The sequence below is a fragment of the Phyllostomus hastatus genome, unplaced genomic scaffold (genome assembly GCF_019186645.2).
Source record: "Phyllostomus hastatus isolate PE091 unplaced genomic scaffold, TTU_PhHast_1.1 phas_contig_80, whole genome shotgun sequence".
NCBI lineage: Eukaryota > Metazoa > Chordata > Mammalia > Chiroptera > Phyllostomidae > Phyllostomus > Phyllostomus hastatus.
The window spans coordinates 17,838,841-17,865,559 of record NW_025333960.1 but is presented as its reverse complement, the minus strand read 5'-3'; the positions used below and the strand labels follow the sequence as shown (position 1 = coordinate 17,865,559).

The 26,719-nt window shown below is 33.3% G+C and overlaps 1 protein-coding gene across 2 annotated transcripts in view; it reads left to right on the top strand.

Moving 5' to 3' along the window:
* Positions 1-19,795, top strand: part of ROCK1 (Rho associated coiled-coil containing protein kinase 1) — a 153,772-nt gene extending 133,977 nt beyond the window's left edge. For both annotated transcript variants that reach the window (XM_045849708.1, XM_045849707.1), the window contains exons 24-33: positions 523-616; positions 1,189-1,277; positions 2,708-2,896; positions 3,735-3,894; positions 10,825-10,895; positions 11,100-11,188; positions 15,086-15,164; positions 15,297-15,558; positions 16,226-16,433; positions 18,259-19,795. In XM_045849708.1, the coding sequence (XP_045705664.1) occupies positions 523-616; positions 1,189-1,277; positions 2,708-2,896; positions 3,735-3,894; positions 10,825-10,895; positions 11,100-11,188; positions 15,086-15,164; positions 15,297-15,558; positions 16,226-16,433; positions 18,259-18,262 (1,245 nt within the window). In that variant the 3' untranslated portion in view covers positions 18,263-19,795. The remainder of the gene's footprint in view (positions 1-522; positions 617-1,188; positions 1,278-2,707; positions 2,897-3,734; positions 3,895-10,824; positions 10,896-11,099; positions 11,189-15,085; positions 15,165-15,296; positions 15,559-16,225; positions 16,434-18,258) is intronic.
* Positions 19,796-26,719: the final 6,924 nt, after the last annotated feature.

Below are 26,719 nucleotides of genomic sequence, written 5' to 3'. Positions count from 1 at the left end.
TCCTCCCAGTATTCGAATTCTGGGCTGGGCAGCCTAGAGTAGGGCTGGGATCCCTTATTCCTGAGATATTCCTCCTGATTTTTATCCACCACTCTTGGGTATCAGACCAGTCTGTTCTGCTTCTCCATCCTTCCTACCATTCTTGGTGTGGTTTCTTCTTTAATTCTGTAAATGTAGGTTTTCCATTCAGCCAGTTTCTGATGGTTCTAGAGGATGGTTATTCAATAGTTTACTTGTAATTTTGATGTGGTTGTGTGAGGAGGCAAGCTATGTTTTCCTATGCTGCCGTTTAGTTTCCAATCTAGTTCTCTTTCCATTATATTTTTCTTCCTTTTATTCATATGTATATGTGCATGCACACACACTCTCTGAAATAATTTTTGGAATCTAACCATTGTTTCTACAATATTTTAATAATTATAGCCACCTATTTTAAATTGGAAACCAAGCATTTTTGTGGTTATTGCTTTATATATGACTAGTAAAGAGTCTATAGCCTAACCTTTTATGTGCTTTGTTTAGCTCGAGGAAAAGAGCAGCATGCTAACCAAAGATATTGAATTATTAAAAAAAGAAAATGAAGAGCTAACTGATAAAATGCGGAAAGCAGAGGAAGGTATGTGGGGTTTTTTTTTTTTTAATCATAATGTTAAATCAGTTCAGAGTAAATCTTTAGCTGTTTATATTATTTGTTAGGTTTGGGAAATAATTTTTTTTCATATGTTAATAACTCTGTAGCCTGAAAAATTATATCAGTAAAACTTAAATCTTCTCACCCCTGAAAACTAAATAAGGTAAATGCATGAAGTTATGGTATGTTAACTCAATAGGGGAGGAGTACATCCTTTCACAATGTATATACGAGATGGGCAGAAGTAGGTTCACAGCTGTGAGTATGCAGAACAGGTTTTTCTTATATTGTTTATTATTATATTATTTATTTGTATTACAACTGTAAATTTACTTTTTCCCACCCTGTATATCAAATCGCCACATCTGTATACTTTAAATATCTTACAGTTTTGTCAATTACACCTCAGTAAAACTGAAAATAATATCTTAAATGAGGTTACTGGAAGTTCCTTTGTAGTATATACTAATTTGATAATTAAGGACATTGCTGATTTGGAGTGCCAAAATTAAACTAATTAATGTTATGCAACAATATTTTATATAATTTGTTGACAGATTATAAATTGAAGAAAGAAGAGGAGATCAGTAATCTTAAGGCTGCCTATGAAAAGAACATCAATACAGAACGAACCCTTAAAACACAGGTATGTATGCTCAGCCATTTCTTTGTTTGTATTTGAGTATCATATATCCAAAAGCTAATAGCTGCTTTTTATGCACTGTTTCTTAAAACTGAGGTTATAAGATTTAAACTTTTCATTGGAACAAATAATATAATAGTCTCTCTTCATTAAATATCAACGATTTATTCAGGAAATAAGATTTCAATTGAGTTAAGAAAATTAGTTTGTTCGTTTGACTGTGAGAATGTGCTTTAGATTCTTAATTAAATTAAAAGGGACATTTGAGAGAAAAAGAAACAATAAAGATTTTTCGAAAGCTCAACCAGAATAATGAAATAGAAATTAAAATGAATTATCTTTTTGACAGTCAAATGGACAGGTTTAAATGTATAATTAGCATTGGAAGAACATAGGGAAAGTTTATCTATATGCTTTAATAATAAAAAAATAAAAATAACCCAACCACTAATTAATGTACTATTGATAAGTCATGATGCAGCTATACAGTGGAATGCAAAGGAGCCATTGAAAATGAATGGAGCAGATTTACATGTAATGATATGGGCACATACAAGAATCAACCAATGAATGTGTAAATAAGTGGAACAGCAAATAGATGTCGCTGTCTTTCTCTCTCCATCTTCTCTAAAATCAAATATTTTTTAAAATTCTTTTCTTTCACTTTGTTTTTTTTACCCTCACCCAAGGATATTTTTTTCATTGCTTTGAGAGAGAGGGAGAGGGAGAGGGAGAGAGAAACATTGTTGCAATAGAGAAGCATCAATTGGTTGCCTCTCGTATGTCCCTGGACTGGGGATCTTACACACTCGGACTTTGGATCAAACCCACAACTCAAGGATGTGCCCTGACTGGAATTGAACCCACAACCTTTCAGTTACAGGACAGTGCTCTGACCAGTACTGGTCAGGTGTTCGCCCACTGATGAGGGGGAAAAATTTTTTTAAAGAAAGAAACATATGTGGACACACATGTAGGTCCTTCAGGAAGCCCTCTCTACTTCACCAGCTCTGTTAGGTACTGCTCTTACCTTATTCTTACATGCCTCTTTCTTCTTCTCTACTATAAAGCTTGCTTGTCTGGGTCCTCCACCAGACTAGAATGCTTTGGGAGCATACCTGTACTTACTATCTTTATATCTGGTGCCTAGCATAGTACCTACATACAATATAGTAAGTGCTGAATGATTGTTGAATGATAAATGGCTTTGTCAGGCTTGTCTGGTTTTTACATTTGAACAGTGGGATAAATTAGGAATTGCTGTTATTTACGTACCAGTTGTCATCTCTCAACCTTCATTAGGCTATCCTAAATTTCAAAGACAAAAAATAAATCCTGCTTCCTGATTCTGAATAAAAAATATATTTTAGTGGAGATTTAAATTGGCTAGCTGCCTTGTAATTCTTACTAAAAATGTTTTATTTTTTGAACAGGCTGTAAACAAGTTGGCAGAAATAATGAACCGAAAGGATTTTAAAATCGATAGAAAGAAAGCTAATACACAGGATTTGAGGAAGAAAGAAAAGGAAAACCGAAAGCTACAATTGGAACTCAATCAAGAAAGAGAGAAATTCAACCAGATGGTAGTGAAACATCAGAAGGAACTGAATGACATGCAAGCGGTAAGGTTTGTGTGTGTGCACATGTAGGGTTATTCTCTTAAATTATTACTGTGTATACCTATTATCTATTAATCTTAGATTATATTTTTCATATAAAATTGGATATTTTGGTTTATACTCTCCAAATTTGATCAGTATTACTCTAATATAAACTATGATATTGACAAATTAGAAAGATACCATGTTGCCTATTAACCATTTTATCTTAAGTAATTTTTACCCATTAGTATCTGCTCTTTGGTTTCAAACTGAAATTGAGATATAACTAGTATTATAGTGACTTGTTGGAATAGAATTTTTGGTATATTGGAGCTACATTTGGTATATTTGGTATATTTATTTTCTTTAATTTAATCAGGATTTGCTTTTCTGAAATCAACATACCCAATTGACTTGGCTCTTAATAACACAAAATTGAGGACATGGTCTTCGGTCTTAGTCTTAGATCCAAACATTGACTCCATCATTTAAAAACCTTACCACACTGAGAAGCTTTCTGAACCCTTTAAACTATTTCATTTGGAACCCCCCAAAAGTATTTCCCATTGTTTTAACAAGTGTTTTGTGTTTGTTTGTTTTTTGATGCTAAGTTTTTAAAATATTAAAAACTCTTTTCAAAGGAGAAAAGGAGCTTATCCAAGCAATGTATTCCTGAGGAAGAGAACTTTTTATAGTTGTATTAAAATCTGTAGTGGTAAAACATTCGTGAGGTTTTCAGTAAATTTATAGTTTTAGCCACTTTAGATTACTTATTTATATAGTTCCATTAAATTTTAATTTCTTGATGTTGGAAATTAGTTCTTGACTCTTTATTTTTTCTTGGTATTGTTAAAAATAGCAATTGGTAGAAGAATGTACACATAGGAATGAGCTTCAGATGCAGTTGGCTAGCAAAGAGAGTGATATCGAGCAATTGCGTGCTAAGCTTTTGGACCTTTCGGATTCTACAAGTGTTGCTAGTTTTCCTAGTGCTGATGAAACTGATGGAAACCTGCCAGGTAAGAATATTTGTATTACTTTAATCAGTTTTGCTTATTTCATGGAAATTAATGTATATTTCTTTCATTTGGTATTCTACCTCTTGTCATTTTGTCTGTAGATCCTTAAAAAGGAATTTATGTTTCTGATAGCCAAAGTCTCTTGATGTTTGTATACTTAGTGCATTTTATGGAATGAAGTTAGTCACGAGCAGTCTTAGGCTATTAAAATAGATCTGAGAGGCTCTACCTGAATAGAGATCTGAAGAACTTTCTGAACCTATTTTGAGCAGCCAAACCCCATGTTGAAAGTTAAAGCTGTTGCAACACCTCTCACTATTTAAAAAAACATATATATTTCACAAGTAGCAGCTCTTCAATGTTTTACATATTTTTTTGTGCTAAAACTAAGAACAGTACTTCATGAGAACCATGGCAGCTTTATATAGAAGTGTACCTAATGTAGTAGTGGCAAACTTCAATCAGACTTTAAATTTTAATTTTAGAGAAATAGATGAAAGGTGTTAGCAGATGCAGACAAGGGGGCAGGGAGTCAAGTAAAGACAAAAGTGAGTGGCTAGGATTTCAGGCTTTTTTTCCTGTGTCGTCTTTTCTCCAGTGGAGAATCATTTAAAAAATAAACATAGCTTCATTTTTGGGTTAATTGTAGTGCAAAGTGTAGTACATATCTTTTTAACAAATGAAGTTAAAAAGTATTTATGAGCAATACACACAGTACAGGTTCAAATAACAAATGAAGTAAATAGGTTATATATGTATTATATATGTATTTTTGTATTAAAACATGCATTACAAATTTTAAAGGCATATATATATATTTGATGTAAGATGCATTCTTAATTCAGGGTTTTGGAAGTTTTGTTTACGTAGTCATAAATTTAAAAATATATTTTAATTAGTATATTTCCTGAATAATGCATGAATAGAGATATTTATGAAGGTTCAGTATTATAAGGATTTTATTATATACTTGATATTAGAAACTTGATGAATTACTTTAAAATTTTTTACATTATCTTCTTGGCCCCAAGGAAGTAGGACTCAAAGTAGAAAGTGGATTCAACTCTTACTTGTATACCATATAATCCCTGCTCTCATTCTTCAGTGACTTTGCTCAAAACTGGGTACCTGGGAAGAATAGGACAGGGAATGAATATTTCTTATGCCAATGGTCAAGGAATGTCTTCTGTTTTCTCAATTTTGGCTCTTTAAAATCTCATGCCTGGCCCTGGCCAGTGCAACTCAGTTGATTGGAGTATTCTTCTGTGACCAAAGGGTTGTGGATTCGATTCCTCATCAGGGCACATTACCTAGGTTACCAGTTCGGTCCCTGGTCCCAGGATATACAGGAGGCAATCAATTGATGTTTCTCTCTCACGTCAATGTTTCTGGCTCTCCCTTCCCCTCTTTCTCCTTCCCTCTTTAGAAGCAAAGAAAAAATGTCCTCAGGTAAGGATTAAAAAACAGTTTTTTAAAATACAATAAAACTTGCCTGCCTGCTGAGAAACTTGTATGTGCATATTCTTATCAGAGGATCACTTAGGATTTGAAAGGAACCTCTAGTTTGAGTTGTTTGAACATCTTCCTTAAATTGGACTTATTCATTAGTAAGAGTTGACTTTTAGAAGTGTTTGGCTATATTCTTTTAATTGTTGAACTGATAATTTAGTGTAGGTTAAATATCCTGACCAGCTTTTTCTGTCTTTATTCCACTCACTTCCCTTTAACTTTGTTTATATGTCTTATTGTGCCTTGGTTTTCTTTGTATTAAGTTAAACATTTCAGAGATTGATCTATGTAGAAAATCTGAATTGAAAGATGAGTTTGGGGGACCTCTAAAAAGTGGAGGGTGATGAGTTTTATCTTCCTTCCTGGTTTGTTCAGGAGGCTAACCTCAAAGGATCATCAGATGATTTGACTGGTAGATTTAGGAATCAATTTAGATTTCAGAATTCCAGTCTAGTAAATCTGCTTTGGAGTCAGTCAGGAGAGACTTTTAAATGTTTCTAAATGGAGACTGACTCCATGTTGAGTATATTACTTAACGTAGCCGTGTATGTTCAGAGATTTTTTTTTTAATGTTTTCAAAGTCCAACTGGATGAGGAAAAATATTAAAAGTATTAGTGTTCATTCTCCATTGCTATAAAAAGGAAATCAGTTAAAGGACCTTTTTCCATATTACCGTGTTCTTAGTCTTAAAATTTACCAAGATCTTTGCAGTGTTATACCGTTGATTTTCATATTGGAGGTAGAAATTATTGGATAATCTTTATCAATGTTATTTTACCTCTCTCTGTGTCATTTTGCTGGTAAACTGAAAGTTTGTATTAGACCTGTCATTTACTACAAAATGCCTGAAAATGATCCCTTGCAAATAAAGTTTAGGGTTTGCAGTCATGTTTAGGAAGAATTATTAAATAATTTTTACTTTATTCTTAATTTGAGAGAGTTACATACAGTTCAGGTATCTGAAAGATTTTTCAAAAGTAATGACTAATGATTAAATGTACCTATTTAGAAAATTAGTAAATGAATTTAAACTACAGACTAAAAATGAGAGGACTTTAAATGGAATATGTTTACTCAACAATTAAAGGCCTTTTGAGATATGGATCATATTTTTAGTTCAGTGGGGTGTTTTTTTTAATTACTTATGCAGATGAACTGATAAATGACTTTGATTATTTCTCTTAGATTTCATCATTTAATATAAAAAGTCTCAATTATCTTATGTACTAGAGCTCGGTTTCTATAATCTTAGTGGACATTTTATCATTAACTAGGTTAAATCTCTCTAAGTTTCTCAACTCTGAAAAGCTAGAAAAAAATTGTTACTTCTTCTCTGGTATATAATTTTAGTTCTTAAAGTTATTTGCATTCTTTTATGTCTTTTTCATCCTTTTGGCTTTGTGGCAGGTTCTGGCCTAGCTCATGGTGTAAATATAAGATCACCCTTAGGGTTAAGGTTTGTCTCTTGCCTAGATGACAAAAAGACTAATGTAATAAATGTCTCTCTTTCCTTGTTTTCTTTCCTTCTTTTGTAACTATTGACCTAAGAATATAAAAGTATATGAAGCATTAGGAGAAATACTTGGTATCAACGTCTAGTAATATTCATTATCTCCTATTCATTAGCTGCATCATTCTCTTTCCATACAGCTTTATCTAAAACTGTATAACTTAAGCCTTTAAGTGGTAGATTTTTTTATGTGTTTCCAAGTATTTGAGTATATGAGAGTTTGTGACTTTGTCCAACTATAAACGATGATTTGAAGGTAATCAGTGCATCTGACTTCTTAAGCATTGATTGATTTCATTTTCTTTTTTATTCACCTCTGAATGTAATTAAAATATGTTAGAATGGTTCTCTAGTTCTGTTTCTTAAGCATTGTATGGTTTATCCAGGTAAACTTTGATAAGTAAACTTAGTTTTGATGTTCAAATTGGTTGTATTAAATATTGATTTACATGTAGTTAGCCTTTCTATCTCTTATTTGGGTAAAGGAGTCAGTTGCTGATGTTGCAATAATACACACCTAATTTTTTTGTAAGTTAAATTTGCTCTACAAATATAGAAAATGTGGGGCCAAGTTGTTTTTGTACTTCTATAGCATATTATTAACAATAACCTAGATTTAGAAGTCATCAATATTTCTTATTGTGGAGAAGCTGATTTCTTTGTTTCTGATGTAAAAGATGAAATGTACTGCATTATATTTTCAGATTGCCACTTACATCACAAGTAGTCATGATTTTAAAGGTCTTTCTATATTAAAAAAACTAATAATTTAACTTGCATCTAATACAGAAGTAGAGGAAACAGAGGAGAAGCTAGTATGTATTTTTTATTTTTTATTGCTGAGCTTAGTTCAGCTGTTTCTCGGAAAGTAATTCACTAGAAGGAAAAATTAAAATTCTCTTCCATAACATTACTGTTTTTAATAGGCAAAAAAAAAACTACATATCCTCTACATCTTTCATTGAGTTCTAAATTTCTTTGTTTAAATTACAACAAATATAAAATTGGGCTTATATGGTTCGTAAAATGCCTTTGGTATATAAAATTTATATAGGAACACTAAAATGACAGCCAAAGTCATAACATCATATAATAATTCATTGAAAATACAGCGCTGGCTGGTGTGGCTCAGTGAGTTGAACGCTGGCCTGAGAACAGAAAGGTTGCTGGTTCGATTCCCAGTCAGAGCACATGCCTGGGTTGCCGGCCAGGTCCCCAGCTGGGGCATGTGAGAGGGAACCGATCAATGTATCTCACATTAGTGTTTTTCTCCCTCTTTTTCTCCCTCCCATCCTCTCTTTCTATAAATCAATCAATCAATCAATCAATCTTTTTAAAAAGAAAATATATTAAAGAAAACAGAGGTTAATCTAAATTCAGAACCACATAATATATTTTTGTGGTTCTCTATTTATGTGTCAGAAATGCATAAATATTTTTGACATTCTCATAGAAAAATAACTGGGGGGGCAGAGTATTTTGGCATATACAATCTTGTGTAAATGTCAAGATTTCAATGGATTTCACATCTTTTACTTTCAGTGAGGATTACCTGGTATTGAATAGATTTAGGAGTAAGAGGTGCCATTTTTGGCACACTGGAGGGAAATTTTCCTAGCAATAACTTCTTTGCTTTTGTAAGAATATTTGTGAATGATCAGCTACCTTCTGCATGTTATTTAATATAAAACTGCCCTTTGGTTGTTAATTTATAGCCATTGTTTATAGAGGCAACTCTATTTGGCTATTGTTTAAAAAGCATAATTGCAAATAATCAACAGATGGTTATCAGATATTTCCTCTGTGTGTCAGATGCAATGGGTTATATAAAAAAGTGTTAGGATGTGATCCCTGCACTTCAGAACTTACTAAGGAACTATCTAAAGCAGGAGTGTCAAACTCTTTTTCACTGGGGGCCACATCAGCCTCGCGGTTGCCTTCAAAGGGCTGAAATCATTTTAGGGCTGTGTAAATTTAGGTACTCCATAACTGTTAAGGAGTTGAAATTACATTCGGCCTTGGAAGGCAACCACGAGGCTGATGTGGCCCCCAGTGAAAATGAGTTTGACACCCCTGACCTAAAGAAAAAAAATAATTATTGAGGTTGATTATTAAAAAACAGCATCTAAGAAAAAAGCTGAGAGAAGAATGGGATCATGTTGAAATGAAGCTTCTCATTATTTCCTTCACTTTAACAAATACAATTTAGGTGAAAGGGAATAACAAAAGCAAATGACATAAATAAGTACATGGAAGAGCTGGAACACGAACATGACCCCGATTCAATTATCTGCAAAGCTTGTTAAAGAACAGACCAGCTGCCCTGGCTAGTGTGGCTCATTTGATTGGAGCATCCCCCCATAAACCAAAAGGTCATGGTTTCAATTCCCACTTATGGCACATGCCTGGGTTTGAAGTTCAGTCCCCTTGGGGTGCATAGGAAAGGCAACTGATTGATGTTTCTCTCTCTCTCCCCCTGCCTCTCTCCCCCACCCCTTCCCCTCTCTCTCAAAATCAATAAGCATGTCCTTGGATGAGGATTTTTTAAAAAAAGGACAGAACAGCATTATGCTCTAGAAACATAAGCTCAGATATTAGCTGCCTAGGCAAAACCTAGACCTTTGACACTTACTAATAGAGTACCCTTAGGCAAGTCATTTCGCCTTGCTAAGCCTCAGTCTCTTCATTGTAAATGGAAGATGATAATAGAACCTATTCTGTCCTATATTTCTAGGAATATTATACTCTGTAAGCATGGGATTATACAATTTTTAAATGAGATATTACTTGCAAAAAGAAATGTTCAGTAAGTGTTATCTACGTTAATACTTTTACTGTAAGACTGAGCTGTTTTACAAACTTTATGTGGAGAAAGGCAAAATTATATTCTGATTAGATCATGATATGAGCCACAATATAATATCACATTATAGTATTGTATTTAAATTTGGTTACTTTTCCAATCTTTTGTGTTTCATATATAAAATATATATACAAAGACAATTGAATAATCTGATATAAAATAACCATTTCTAATGGAATCACTTTTCTCCTCAGTATTTCTAATAAACATTAATTATATTTAAACAGTAGTAATAATTACTATGAAATGCTTTGATAGAATTAGTCAAGGAATTCCTGGTATGTACTGACAGGTGAAAATATTAATGGGTGACCAATGAATTCTGTGTTCTTTTGCTGTTTAATTCTGGTACCACAATTAGTTAAAAGGCTTTACACCTCTTTAGTTTAATAAACATTGTAATTGGACTTAACACTGGAATTAAGTACTCCATCAACTAATTTTGGACAGTTTTATTAACGTTTTTATGGGTGTTTTACCAAAAAGTGTATCAGAATATTGTACTGAGAAAACAAATAAAATGCTTGTCTCTTATTCTTTATATCTAGTTGATTCTACCTGCATTCCTAATTTATTTATCTTCTATTCTTATCTTCTGTGAGTAATAGGACACTTCTGTACTTTTGCTTGCTCTTTCTTGTGTAAATCATGGCTCTGATTTGTTCCACTTGCTGCATATTTTTTTTTGCTAAATATTTTTATATGAATGTTAAATGATATTTAATTAAATCTTCTTTATCATTTCTCATTTAAGCTGTAGTCCATTCCAGTCTTGCCTGGCTCTTAAGGGTACTGTTGTTACTTCATACTTTCATAACTGAGTACTAAACGTTAATTTTATGGGAAAAGTGGCTTGTAAATTTTTCTGCAATCTTTGTATGGCCATTAAAGTTGATTTGTGTGATTGAAGCATGGAAGAGCAAATTATAGCACTTGTTCATTTAGCTGTGTTAAAATGCCTGTTGCTGCATGCGGTCAGACAACTTATAATAGCTTTTCCTTTGGTTACCGTTTAAAACTGAATACTATATATTCTTTTTCTCCTAGAGTCAAGAATTGAAGGTTGGCTTTCAATACCAAATAGAGGAAATATCAAACGATATGGCTGGAAGAAACAGGTACCGTATGCGTCAATGTTTTGTAATTGATATTTTACTAATATATTTACTTCTAGAGCTTAAAACTTGTATTAACTGCCCTTTTATTAGCATTGATTTTAGATTTATTCAATATAATTTAGACATAAATGGCAGATAGTATGCCTATTACTTTAAATTGAGTTAATGTGGTTCTTAATACTTTCCCCTTTTTTCTCATTTCAGTATGTTGTGGTAAGCAGCAAAAAAATTTTGTTTTATAACGATGAACAAGATAAGGAGCAATCCAACCCATCTATGGTATTGGATATAGAGTAAGTTGCCTTTGATTGAATTTTAAGTCAATTGAGTGTTAACTTACAATGATCAATTATTTTTAGACTTACAATTCATTTTATTTTAACAGTGTTATCTACTTTTATATTTTTCTTAAATTTATATAATTTTATATTAAATCTTACTTTACCAAATATGAGAAAGAAAATTTTGCATACCTGATTCGTGTATTCTAAAGACAAATTTTTTATTTTAGGTTTTATTGGTTTTAAGTTCAGAAAGCATCTTAAAAAGTATATGATTATATGGTCATTTTTTTATTGATTTGGGGGTACGAGGGAGAGAGAGAGACATCAATTTGTTGTGCACCTATGCATTCATTGGTTGATTCTTGTGGTTGCCACTTTCATGCCCCGACTGGGGACCTGGCCTGCAACCCAGGCATGTGCCCTGAATGGGAATTGAACCTGTGACCCTTTGGTTCCCAGGCTGGCACTCAGTCCACTGAGCCATACCAGCCAGAGCTGTATAGTGTTTTTAAAAAGGAAATATAGGCCCTGGCTGGCGTAGTTCAGTGGATTGAGCGTGGGCTGCGAACCAAAGGGTCACAGGTTCGATTCCCAGTCAGGGTAGATGCATGGGTTGCAGGCCATGACCCCCAGCAACCGCACATTGATGTTTCTCTCTCTCTCTCTCTCTCTCTCTCTCTCTCTCTCTCTCTCTCCCCCCTCCCCCCCACACCCTCCCTTCCCTCTCTATAAATAAATTTAAAAATTTTTTAAATTAAATAAAAAATTAAAAGGAAATATAAGTGTATGTTTTTTTAACAATAGATCAGAGACCTGTAATAAGCTTAGGTATTTTCCCCTTGCATTCATTCTAAAGCCATTTCTTAGCACTGCTCCCTGTGCTATCATAGGTTCTATAGATGATACCATATTTAAGAAGTTATAGACTAGTTGTAGAAAAGGTAAAACATATACAATAAAAACTAAATTAAAAATGAACTGTAGTGGGTGCTATTCAAGAGAAACATAAACTTAAAATGAAGAATTGCCATTAGAATTAAACATTTGTGGAGCCAGTTACAGTTAGAATGTAAAAAGAATTGAGCAAATACCTGAACAGTACTGATATTTTATTTCCTATTTTTTTAAAAAAAAGCATTACTTGTGAAAATTTAAATGATCACTGAAGTGGAATAATACATAAAGAATATGAGAAACATCATATTTCAATTAAGTTAAATACTTTTTAAATCAGTGAGAGGTTATATTTGTTTTACCTTTTTATTGGCATATGATTTTCATGTATTAAAATACATGCATCTTAAAAGTTCTGTTCAATGACTTTTGTCATTGTGAACACCCATGTAGTCACCACCCAAGTCAAGATAAAAAGATATTTCCATCATCCTAGAATGCTCACTTTTGCATCTTCTCAGGGAAAAAAAAATCTGAATTCTATCACGGAGATTAATTTTGCCTATTCTACAACTTAATGTAAATGGAATTATACAGCGTGCACTTTTGTGCCTGGCTTCTTTCACTCAGCATAATGTTTTGCTTTATGTAGCAATTGTCTGTGTTTTTTCACTGCTAAGTAATATTCCATTAAATGAATGTATCTCAATTCATCCTTTGTTCTGCTGACAGACATTTGGGTTGCTTACAGTTTGGAATTATTATAAACTGCTATGAACATTCCTTTGGGGAACTTAAGTTTTCATTTCTCATGGGTAAATATTTAGGAGTGGAATTCTGGGTCATAGAGTAAATCTGTGTATAATCTTTACCAAAAAAATTTACTGGCTGGTGTGGCTCAGCGAGTTGAGTGCTGGCCTGAGAACAAAAGGGTCACCAATTCAGTTCCCAGTCAAGGCACATGTCTGGGTTGCCGGCCCAGTCCCCAGTAGGGGATGCACAAGAGGCAACCACACATTGTTGTTTCTCTCCCTCTTTCTCCCTCCCTTCCCCCCCTCTAAAAAGAAAATCTTTTCAGAAAAAAAAATCTACCAAATAGTTTCCAAAATTGTTATAATGTTTTATACTCACCAGTAATAAGAGTTTCAGTTACTCCGCATCCTCACCAGCATTTGGTGTTGTCGGTGTTTGATTTTTTTTTCCGTTCTAATGGATATGAAACACTATCACAGAGGGATAAAAGGTGACAGAAGGAAACTTGAATTGTACATCTGATTTGGCCAAAAAGTTTGTTTGTTTTTTTCCATAACATGGCTCTAATAGTGCTTAGTTGTCTTTAACTTCATTTGAAACGATTTTGTTAAATTGTATTGTGACAGCTGTCATATCAGCATGCATTTAAAAAAATAACATCAAAATTGGTGAATTTTTGTGTAGCCATTTTAATATTGAAGATGGAAGAAAAAATAATGCAGTGTTTTTGGCATGTTATGCTTTATTATTTCAAGAAAGGTAAAAACACAACTGAAATGCAAAGGAAGGTTAGTGCAGTGTGTGGAGAAGGTGCTGTGACTAATCAAACATGTCAAAAGTGGTTTGCAAAGTTTTGTGCTGGAGATTTCTCACTGGGCAGTACTCCATGGTCAGGTGAACCAGTTAAAGTTGATAGTGACCAAATTGAGACGTTAATTGAAAACAATCAACATTATACCACACAAGAGGCAACTGACATACTCAAAATACCCATGTTAATAAAGTTATTGGTAAAAATGAAAAATGTGTCCTTTACGGAAAAACTAAACAGACTTTTTGGCTAACCCAATATATAATTTTAGTAACCAATGTCACCCCAGTAAATTCAAGAAAGAAGAAAGAAATGCTATCTCATTGTTTTAATTTTGTATTCTTCTCATGATTGATTATGCCAAGAATCTTTTCATGAACTTAATTGGCTGGTTATGTCTTTTTTGTGTGTGTGTCTCCAAGTCTTATGCCCATCTTTAATTTGGGCTGCTTATCCTTTTAAGATTGATTTATAGAAGTTCTATATGTATGCCAGATATAAATTCAATAACAGAAATATGTAGTACATATATTTCTCAATACACAGCTTACCTGTTCATTTTCTTTACCGTATCTTTTAACAGAGACTATATATCAGAGAATATCTGTTCCAACACCATTTGTTTTTATATATTGACTTTGAATCCACTAATCTTGCTATTCACTTATTTTTATATATATTTTTATTTCACGGGGCTTTTTATATATATAGTCATTTTATCTCCTGTGTGCAGATTCTTAAGACCACTACCACAGTCAATATCACAGGGATCCCTGTTTTACCCACTTAAAGCCACAGGAAGTACCTTGTCTCCACCCCTCCCTAATTCCTGGCAGCTGCTAACATGTTCTCCATTTCCATAATTTTGTCATTGCAAGGATGTTATATAAATGGAATCAAATATGATATAAACTTTTGAATTTTTTTTCACTCAGTGTCATTCGTCTGAGATCCATCCAAGTTGTAGTTTGTTTCTTTCATTGTTGAATAGTATTCTGTAGTATGGAAGTACCACAGTTTAACCATTCATTTGGATTGTTTCCAATTTTTTGGCTATTATAAATAAAACTCCTGTGGACATTCATATATAGATTTTCACATGGATTTAAATTTTTATTTCTCTGGAGTAAAGACAGGAGTGTAACTGCTGGGTCATATGGTTAGCACATGTTTAGTTTTATAAAAATTGCCATACCCTTTTCCAGAATGGCTCTGCAATTTTACATTTCTGCCACAGTTATATGAGTGATCTGGTTTCTCTGCATCCTCATCAGCATTTGCTTTATTAGTATTTTTATTTTTAAAGTTTTGATAGGTATATAGTGATACCTACTGTGGTTTTAATTTGCATTTTTCTAATGACTAATTTCTCTTCAAGAAATGTTTGTTGATATTTTACTATAAATGAGTTTTTATGATGGCCTATACCATATTTATTTTCATTTTAGTAAACTGTTTCATGTTCGACCTGTAACCCAAGGAGATGTGTACAGAGCTGAAACTGAAGAAATTCCTAAAATATTCCAGGTAAAAAATCTAAAATTCTAAGTATATTTTGTGAAGTAAACATATATATACCAATGCTTTTATACATTTGAAATGTGTATGTACAAATACAAATCTTTTTTATTTTCTTTCTTTTACCATTCCTGAATATAGATACTATATGCAAATGAAGGTGAATGTAGAAAAGATGTAGAGATGGAACCAGTACAACAAGCTGAAAAAACTAATTTTCAAAATCACAAAGGCCATGAGTTCATTCCTACACTCTACCACTTTCCTGCCAACTGTGAGGCCTGTGCCAAACCACTCTGGCATGTTTTTAAGCCACCCCCTGCCCTAGAATGTCGAAGATGCCATGTTAAGTGCCACAGAGATCACTTAGATAAGAAAGAGGACTTAATCTCTCCATGTAAAGGTAAGGCGTGAAAATTTTTACAAGTTAGAGAATTATGTCCCAGTAACTTTTTCAAGTGTAGCATTTCCTATACCAAATTGAAAAGAGGTTATAAGAATATTTTAGCACTGGTAGAGCAACTTATAACTATCTCTTTACAGTTATAGATTTCACTTAGTACATAATGTCTTTAAAGCAAATCCCCCTTTGTGTTAAAAAAAGGGGATCACTAAGAAATTATTCTAAATTGAAGAAAAGACCTATAAGTGAATTCCACTACAGTTCGCTCTTGAGTTTTTACCTCTGGCTTGTTTTCTTTTTTATCTAGTTTTCACTGTCTGAACCAGCATGCTGTATCAGAGACAAAATGTCTAGTTTATGAGATTTAGCTGTTAGGAAAGAGTACAGGCTCTAGCTATTTTGAGACAAGGAACTTGTGATCTAAAAATACATTTGTTTCACTTCTGCATTTTTTATATTTCTGATTTTACTTTATTTTTTATTAGTTTATAGCTAATGTCTTCTTTTTACATTTCAGCCTTAATTAAGGAGAAAGAGATATTGTCCAAGCTTAATTAAGCATAGTAAATCTTTTCAGATTTTAAGAACTTATAAAATTATGCATTCATACAGTTGTTTTAAGATTTTATATGACTTTAATTATACTCTTTTTTTTCTCTTAACATAGTAAGTTATGATGTAACATCAGCAAGAGATATGCTGTTGTTAGCATGTTCTCAGGATGAACAAAAAAAGTGGGTAACTCATTTAGTAAAGAAGATACCTAAGAATCCACCATCTGGTTTTGTTCGTGCATCCCCACGAACACTTTCTACAAGATCCACTGCAAATCAGTCTTTCCGGAAAGTAGTCAAAAATACATCTGGGAAAACTAGGTAAGGATTGAAATGTTACTCTTTTGAGGAGCAGGATGACAAGTAGTGGGGGTGGGGGAGTCTAAGGGGTGGAGACATTGAGCATAAAGGAAAAAGGACTCATGGACGTGGACAACAGTGTGGTGATTGCTATGGGGAGGGGGGTAAGGGGACTAAAGGGTAATAGAAAAAAATAAAATAAGGATTAAATAAAATATTTTTAAAATGTGAAACTAATTGAATAACATCCATTAAAATTCAAATCTAATTGTTATTTTGCCCATAAAGAGCATCATTTGTAGCTAGGTATTTATATATGACTTGAAATGACTTTACAAATTAGTGTAAAGTGTAATTGGTTCCTATTAAAAGTTAGCAATATGCCCTGGCTGGTGTAGCTCAGTGGATTGAGCACGGGCTGCGAACCAAAGTATCGCAGGTTCGATTCCCAGTCAGGGCACATGCCTGGGTTGCAAGCCATGGCCCCCAGCAACCACACATTGATGTTTCTCTCTCTTTCTCCCTCCCTTCCTTCTCTAAAAATAAATAAAAATAAAATCTTTAATTAAAAAAAGTTAACAATATTTATAAATATAATTTTTTCAGTTCCATGTTAAATTTTGTCACTGGTTAGTATATATGACACACATATAGCTCTTTAACATTTGAAAAATCTTGTGGCTTACCCCTTTTTTAATGTAAATAGATTCGTATAAAACTTTGCCCATCTTTTATTTTTAAGTATGTTGGCATAGTTTTTTTAAAACAAAAATTATTTGGTACTATCAGTGACTATGGTGTTACAAATAAACTTCCTAGTTAAGTATCCTTTTGGGGGGAGGGGTTAACTGGTTTTGATGGAATTTTTTTCAAAATATCTGTATGCTGTAAAAACAATTATAGGACATAATTAAACCCTTTCTTTTTATTCTAAAAATATTATTTACTGGTTTTAGAGAGAAAGGAAGAGAGAAAAAGAGAAACATCAATTTGTTGTTCCACTTATTATTTATGCACGGGTTAATTTTGTTTGTTCCATGACTAGGGATCCGTCCCATAACCTTGGCATATCTGAACAGTGCTCTAAGCACCTGAGCTACCTGGCCAGGGGCTAAACCCTTTCTTGAATAGAGGTTATGGTAACTCATTAAGTTCTCATTTTGACATGACTAAGTGAGGCTGAAGGGAATTAGACAACTTGCACAATATCACACAGCTAACTAGTGGCATAGTCAGGATTGTATTCCATTTACATCTAATTATAAAGCCTTTGCTTTTTCTCCTGTACCAAGTACCAGCTTTCCCTGGAGTGTAATCCTTGTATTAAGAAGGGCATTTGACTATAGAAGCTGAGATCTACTTGCCTCTCTGGTACTATCACCCAAGTCTTCCAAGCAGACTTAATGCTATCTTTAATTCATCCCATTTCTTCACTCCCTGTTGTCAATAACCAACTCTAATTCTTAGAAGAGACATACCCATTTTTCTTTCTGTATTCTTCAGCTGCCATACTACTCCAGTGTATTATTGCTTTACTCATGACTTACCTCTGTAGAATCCCGTATCAGTCCCTCCTGTGTAGGATAAAAGCTGGATATAATTTTATTTAAAATTGACCAAAAATAAATTTAAAATAAAGTAATTTAAAATTGATTATTACAGGTTTGTAAAATATATATATATTTTTGAAATACAATAGAAGCAAAAAGGAGGTAGCACAAAGTATATTTTTCTCTTGTTCTTCAAATTTTGTTAATTATTATATATAAATGTGATGTAATTTACCTTTCTCTCCAACAGAGTGCATTTTTTAAATTACAGTTTTTTCTCTTTTTCCCACCAACAGCTAACTGTGTGGCCTAGCACCTTGTGGAATTGTGTGGGATGCTACCTGATAAACCAGGCTTCTTTAACCATGCAGAGCAGACAGGCTGTTCCTTTGACACAATATCACAGGCTTCAGGGTTAAGATTGCTGTTATTCTGTCATTGCTTTGGCACAAAAGCACATCAAGGGTTTTGTTGTTTTTGTTTTTGTTTTTTTGTTTGCGAGTTTGCCTACAGGTAGATTAGATTAATTATTACTATGTAATGCAAGTACAATTGGGGGAAAGCTTAGCTAGATATATATTTTTTAAAAAGGTGCTGCCTTTTGAATTTCTACGAAAATGCCTGTCAATCATGATAGAACACAGTTTCCTCATATGAGTGAGAGGAAGGGACTTTCACTTTTAAGTGGAATGGCCGTCACTATCAAGATCAGCTCATAGAAGGAGTAAAGAAAATATCTCAAAATGAGACAACTGAAATTTTTTTAAATGACTTCAGTTTTTGTGCTCTTGCAAGACTATATGAAACTATTTTTAAAAAGCAGTGATATCACTTGACTTCAGTGCCTCACTGTGGAATTTAAAAGCCTTACTGTTGTTTGCCCATGGTGGACTTGATGGAGAATAAATATTTTACATTATGCTTTACAAAATACTGTATGTGTTTCAGCAAGTTTATAGATTGGGGAATGGGAGAAGGCAAAAAAAAAATTACATTTAATCTATGCATTTTTGCCAAGCCATATTGAGTTATTTTACTACTAGAGACATTAGAAACTAACTGAACAAAAAAAAAGCAAGTTGAAAAACATTTTGTGGGGTACATCATTTCTGTAATTGTATGTTATTTCTTTGTGGTTTTAAGTGATAAAGACATTAAGTTAACAAACATATAAGAAATATATGCACTGTTTGAAATGTAAATTATTCTTAGAACACTTCAATGGGCGTTGCATTGAGCTTTTAGTGCCTTAATTTGAGAGAATTATTTTACTGCCATGACTAAATATAGAAGTTTCAAAAAACATATTTTCAAAAAGTATGTGTGTCAGTGGGTTTTCATTGATAATTGGTTTAATTTTAAATATTTAGAGGTTTGTTGGACTTTCATAAATTAAGTACAATCTTTGCATCAGACTACCTGCTAAAATAATGAATGACTTTATAAAACTGCAAAACATGTAGAAAGTTGCACCAGTATAAAAGAAATTTATGGCAATACATCTGTGATGTTTTCCAGTTAACATAGGAATTACCAGATAGATACTGTTAAACTCTTGTCCAATAACAAGAGTAGATTCATATGGGTAGTATGATTTATTGTTTATTTTTTTAACCAAATACCTCCTCAGTAATTTATAATGGCTTTGCAGTAATGTATCAAATAAGAAGCACTGGAAAACTGATTCGTCTCTAGGATGATATGCATGTTTCAAGTGGTATTGAAAGCCGCACTGATGGATATGTAATAATAAACATATCTGTTATTAATATGCTAATGACTCTGTGCTCATTTAATGAGAAATAAAAGTAATTTATGGATGGATACCTTTAATGATGACTGCTATGGTGTTTTCTCATGGCTGAAATGAATAGAAACCATGCTATAAGTTAGTTTCTGACTGTGTACAAATATTTGTTCAATTCTATGATTACATTAAAGTGAATTTTTAAAAGATAAAAACTGGTTTGGGCTCTGAAAGAAGAATGGCTACCGTCGAAATGACAAGTTGGCTATTGTCTATTGGGAAACAATTTTCCATGAATTTCTTGCATTTCTCACATCTTGTGAGCAGAGAGAGGCTCTGACAAACTTTTCTTCCAGAGTCTTTTCCAAGGAGATTTATATGATGAACAGACTTGGAAGATACTGTGACTTCTCAAGAGGAAGGCAGGTATGTCTGCTGTCCAGTATAATAAAGATAATGTTCCCTCCAGAGCAAAAGTTGGGCAGATTTGCTTGAACTCATTACAAAAGATTCAGGTACCCTAAACTTGGGGTTTCTCAGCGGTGATGCAAACCCACTGTATGCTCAAGCGCCCACCTGAGCCACTCTGCATCTCTTCCGTGGGACTTGAGGGGCATGGGGAAGTGACAAGAATATGAAGCTCGTGCTGGTCGTACTGTTAGTGTAAACTTGTTTGGTTCCAATCCAAGAGTCTTATGTCTTTTGCCAGGATCCATGAAATGCTGGCAGTCTAATTCTTGCTTGGAAGTAGAGTGAAATCTCAGACTCTTCACTATTCTTGACAATGTCCTTACCATCTTGGAACCATCACCATTACCTGATGTATTAAGGTCTAATGTATTAATGCATCCAGGCCCAGTAAAGTACAGAGAACAGAGTTAATTCTAATTAAGCAAAAAAGGACTTGTTCTTAAACAAAATATTAACATGAGCATAGAATGGTTGCGAATTGGCAGAGCTTTCAGAAGTGACTCGAAATGCCACAGTGCAGAACCAAGTTAATCAAGAGAGCTTCTTGTCAGGTCAGGAAACCACTAAATTCCAAAGAGTACTGACATGGTGTAAGGATGAGTAGAGTGCCATGATAAGGAAACCACGCTGCTGCTACTGCTTTATATTTGCCACACCTGCTACACTTCAAACCAAGTTAAATGCTTTGTACCCTTCCTCTTGCCACTTAGGAACCTCGTGTCTAGACACTGGTTCTCTGTCACCACTGCCTCAGAAAAATTACTTTCATTATAATGCTTGCTGGCATTAGCACAGCCCCCACCTCACTTCTGCCTTCTTGGCTGAAACTTGTCACTTGTCATCATTCGGGATTTAGGCTTAAAATAACTTATCCACTCTTAAGGTAAAAAAAGTAAGTGAAAGAATTTAAACATGGCAAACAAACTCTACTTCATAAAATGTTTTCATTTGCTTTTCGTATTGCTACAAATTTTATAATAATCAAATTTAGGAATCACAGTCAATTTGTTGGGTTTCACTGGGTTGCTAGTTTGAGTGTCCACTTTTTATTTTTCATTTTCTAACACTTCCAAATTGTCTTAGTTAAGAAAGAAAACACAACTAAGGCTTAACTTCACAGACACTATGATTTCAGAACACCACAATAAAATGAGTCACATTAATTTTTTGGTTTCTCAGTAGATATAAAAGTTATACTATACTGTAGTTTACTAAGTGTGTAGCATTACATCTAAAAATGTACATTTTTTAATTGAAAAACATTATTGCTAGAAAATGCTAAGCTTCACCTGGGCCTGTATTGAGTTACTATTTTTTTGCTGGTGGAGAGTGTTTCCTCGGTGTTGATGGCTGCTGACTGACTGCGGGTAGTGGTTGCTGAAGGTTGGGGGGTTGTGGCAATTTTTTTAAATCAGTTTGACAAATCAATTCCCTCTTTAACAAATTATTTTTCTGTAGCTTGCGAGGCTGTCTGATAACGTTACCCATAAAACTTCCTTCAAAATTGGAGTCCTCTCAAATGCTGCTGCTTTATAAACTAAGTATGTAAAGCCTTTGTTGTCATTTCAACAGTCTTTACAACATCTTCATCGACAGGTAGGTTCCGTCCCAAGAAACCACTTTTATTCATTTATAAGAAGCAACTCTTCATTCATTCAAGTATTATGATGAGATTGCAGCAATTCAGTCACATCTTTAAGCTCCATTTCTAATTCTAGTTCTCTTAATATTTCCACCACATCTACAGTTACTTCCTCCACTCAAGTCCGATCCCTGGTTCAGTCTTATCCCCAGTCTGGCCACAAACAGAAGGCAACCAATAGATAGATACATCTATCTCACATCGACGTTTCTCTCCCTTTCTCCCTCTCTCTCTAAAAGCAATGAAAAAATGTCCTTGGGTGAAGTTTTTAAAAAAAAATGTTTCTATCTATGGTATAAGTCCTCCGACTTCATAGTTATTCAGATTGACCGCTATTCTTGGCCTTCTGCATTTCTATATAAATTTTCAAAACTAATTTACACACACACACACACACACACACACACACTGCTAGGCTTTTAATTGGGACTGCATTCAACCTGTAGCACAATCTGGGGAGAATTAATATCTTTATAGTTTTGTTTTTCACTCTATGAGTTTGGTAAGCCACTGCACAGAAATAAAACTGACATGTAGAGGTGTAAAAGCATAGTGTTATAATTGAGTTTTCAAAGGCCAGTGGATACAAAATCAATATACAGAAATGTTTTGTTTACCAGCAACAATTGGAGAGTGAAATTGTTTAATGATACCATTTACAATAAAATAAACAAATCCATTGAAAGATGCATGAGACATTCACTAAGAAAATTATGAAACATTCAGAAAAATTTAAGACTGAAATGCACGCAATTTTTTTTAAGTAGAGCATTTCCATATAAAATTTCTAAAATAAATGGTTGTATTCTGAGGACCTAATGAGATTTTAGCCTTTCTTTTTAATTCACACTTGGAAATATTAATCACAATTGTTCTTTATCATTTTCACTAAACGAATCACTATAGTTGAATATATATGCAAAGCTGTACTCGGTGCTTTAGGTATATTTTACTCTAACTCTTTTAGGCTTTTATTGTTATTTTAGCAAGATCTATGCATATTGCAATAAATGAAAGAATTGCAAAAGTACATAGGATAAACTAAGGCTGCCTGCCTAAACCCCACCCTCACTCTAATGATTCCTTAGTAACCAATAATACAGTTTAGTGTGTTTGCTAATGGATTGTTTCTAAAGCATATTTAACTTGAATTTTTGTGAGGGTAGGGAAAAACTAATATTAATTCCACTTAACACATTAAAAGCCTGAAATACAAAGAGATGAAATATCTTCTCTGTTTTATCAAATGTTAATGAATTGTTACATGACACCTGAGCTATCATTTCCTGTAAAGCATGGTGTCATACTCATTTTCACCCAGGGCCACATGGGCCTCAGGGTTGCTTTCAAAGGGCCGAAATAATTTTAGGAGTGTATAAATGTAACTATTCCTTAACTGTTAAGGAGTTGAAATTACACTCAGGCCTTTGAAGGCAATCATAAGGCTGATGTGCTCCTGGTAAAAATGAGTTTGACACCCCTGCCATAAAGTATTTTCAGACATTAAAGATCATATAATTCAAAATTCTTGAATAGAGTAATACTTATTTGTTGTTCAATTCTATACATACGGTTACTTACAGGTTTTAAAAAGTTGTTATATAGGATGATTTGGCCATTAGATTGAATACAGTGGTTTATTTGCCTGCATCACTATCAGTGTGAAATTTAACATTTAGTTGGACTAATTGTTTTAAAAGGTCTACCACTTACAAACACAGTAAAAAGGTGATACTAGTCCAGCTGAGTAAAAGAAAATATTCTGGATTTTTCTTCTCCTTTGGCTAAATCGATGCTTCTTAGATCTCATTATACCTGGTTAAGGTGTCATTGATTTTATGTGAGGTAAGCCCTGTTACCTGTGTAACACATTTGCCAACTCTACTCAGATCCAATACTCATTCAAAATATGTCAGTTAACCACAAGAAAGACTGTCACGAGATTAGGGATAAATGAGGTCAAGTATGTAACTACCAAAAGGAAAACTCAAAAATATTTTCTCCATTGCATTCGTTATTACCATGAGTGAGATACCTCACTGTCTTGAAACTCAGAAAGAATGTTTCAATGACAAAACATGACTTCGAGCTTTATAAAAATAAACTAGAATGCATACCCCCTATGTGTACTTAAGTGCAGAGACTGTATCCACAAATCAATACAAAATCCTACTAATGGTTAGTAATAGTGGTTGCTTCTTTGAAAGGAGCTCAATGACTGGGAGCCAGAGGTGGGAGGAAAAACTACTTTTTGTTCATACTTATTTACCTGTTGGATTTTTTACATATATTCTATACAGTCAAACAATAAATGCCCTTCAATTTAAAAAGTATTTAATTCTCACTAATAACTGTGAAGTTTGTATTACGATCCCTAGTTTAGAGAGAAGGAAACAAAATGTTTGATCCTCTGTTCTAGGGCACATAGCCATAAATCTCTATTTTCCATCTGGGATATGAAAGTTAACTTTGAAGGAAGTCAGTCATGAATTAAGTCTTGATTCTTCTCTTACTAGACTTTGGTAGAGTTCACATATTGTAACCTATTATTTAGGGGAGAAAATTGGATTTCACTGTCATGGTATAGAAAAAATGCTTATTGGTTTTCTAAGCTTTTTAGTAGGCTAAGATATAAAGGAACATTTCAAAAAATGTAAAATAACACTAATACAGTAATGGGTGTCATTTTTTTATACTGGATTGAAAGCATCTAATTGATTGAATATACTTCATGAAGGAACTATTAAATAAATTATGAGCCTTATGAGCCCTAGAGATTATTTCTCCTTTATGATAGGTCATTTAACAGGAATTTTATTTGTTATAATTCACCTCTTGACGTTCAATAGAATACATACTGTATTGTACATTTTCATTTCATAATATTAAGAAACTAATATTCTTTACATCATATATTCATTATATTCTATGTCAACTACAGCTAACTTCTATATTGCTATTACTTTGATAAGAACTCCTAGGACTGTCCTGTTAATAACATTGTTATTCTAATTACCTATGTAATTATACTGTGTTAAACACTGCTATCTAAAGGCTCATTTACTTTATTCACTATGGTCATAGTACTGATAACTTTTTATTCTGCAAAAATTCAAAATGTATTTTATACCTGCCACAGAATTAATAATAATAAAATGTTATTTTTACATTTGTTAAAAAATTGCTCTTTTTAAATAGTATATAATCTTTATTATATATTTTTTCCATTACCATTTAGTCATGGCTATTCTGTAACTACCTATTTGTACTTCTTAATGCCATCACCTCTTCACCCATTCTTCCCCTCCCCGCTCCCATCTGGCAACCACCTGATAACTAACTTCTTTTCTGTTGCTGCTTTTAAGAGTCTCTCTTTATCTTTAATCTTTGGCCTTTTAATTATGATGTGTCTTCGAGTGGGCCTCTGCATCCATCATAAGTAGGACTCTCTGTGCTTCCTGGACTTGCATGTCTTGTTCTTTCACCAAATTAGGGAAGTTTTCTTTCACTATTTTTACAAACAGATTACCGATGTCTTGCTCTTTCTGTTCTGCTTCTGGCACCCTTATGAGGTGAATGCCGGACCTCTTAAAGTTGTCCCAGAGGTTGTTTATACTATCCTACTTTGGGGGGATTCTTTGTTCTTCTTGTTCTGCATGGTTGTTTTTTGCTTATGTTCCAAACCATTGATTTGATTCTCAGCTTCATCCACTCTACTGTTGTTTGGGTATTATGGAACAATTTATAGCATTATCTTTATTATAATAAATTTAAACCAAAATATCTTAAATAGTTATTAACAACTCACAAAAATCTGTATAACCATGCTTAAAAATGGAAATATATGCACAGAAGTAGAAAGATAACTACAATATATTAAATGATAAAAGCTCCCTCACAGTTTTCTGCTGCATCAGCTGGTTATACTGGAACTATGTTTCCCGTAATTCCATGTGTTGTGTGATACTGGACTAGATTTGGCCAAAAGAGACATTTGAGATTGCAGTGGAAGTACTGCATCAGACATTATTCTCTGAAGGTCTTCATAGTTACATAGGGTGGCTTATTTGCATTATTACTGCTTTTAGGACTAAAATGTAGAAATCCTAGCCAGCTATTAATTGTATTTCAACATTCATGCGATAGTTTTTTCAAGGAGGTTGCTTTCAAGATTAACAGACACGAATTGTACAAAAACTCCTTGATTACAGAATCGTCTCCATTATTGTCTGCAAAGTATTTTTATTTGTAAGCTCTCTTTTTTTTTTCAGCTTAGTTAATCCTGACTTCAGAACATAGCACATAAAATTGCCCGCAATCAGTAATTCATCCTTTATAATGCCCCTTAAAATAGTTATCTATATTTTTATTGACCTCAAGAGAATTAATTACATGTGTTCAATATATTCTTTTAGAATCTAGAATGTCATTACCATTAGATTTTACATAACAATTACAATTTATTATAATTGCTTCAGGTGTTACCTTATGTCTAGAGGGCATGTTTAACCTTTTTTCCAATTTCTCATGGAATTTATATAACTCCTTTTTTTTAAGTCTCAGGATTTCACAGCTTTCATGTATCAGCCTCACTTTTAAAATTAATTTCTTATTTCAACTATAACTTTCATATAAAATCACTTCAGGTTTGAAGTAGCTTCCTGTTACTGAATTTTTATAAATGTATATCTTTTTTGCTTCTGGCACTATTTCAGCATACTTTCCTACTATTAAGTAATAGAGTTGAAGCTAATCAGTTTTAGAAAAGTTTGGAGAACAAAATCATTGTTTGAATGTTTGCATTAATACAATGCTAGCCTCAGTCTTAGTCATTATTACTTTACCATTACCTCAGCTCTGTTATATACATAGAACAAAAGCAAATCAAGCCTTTATG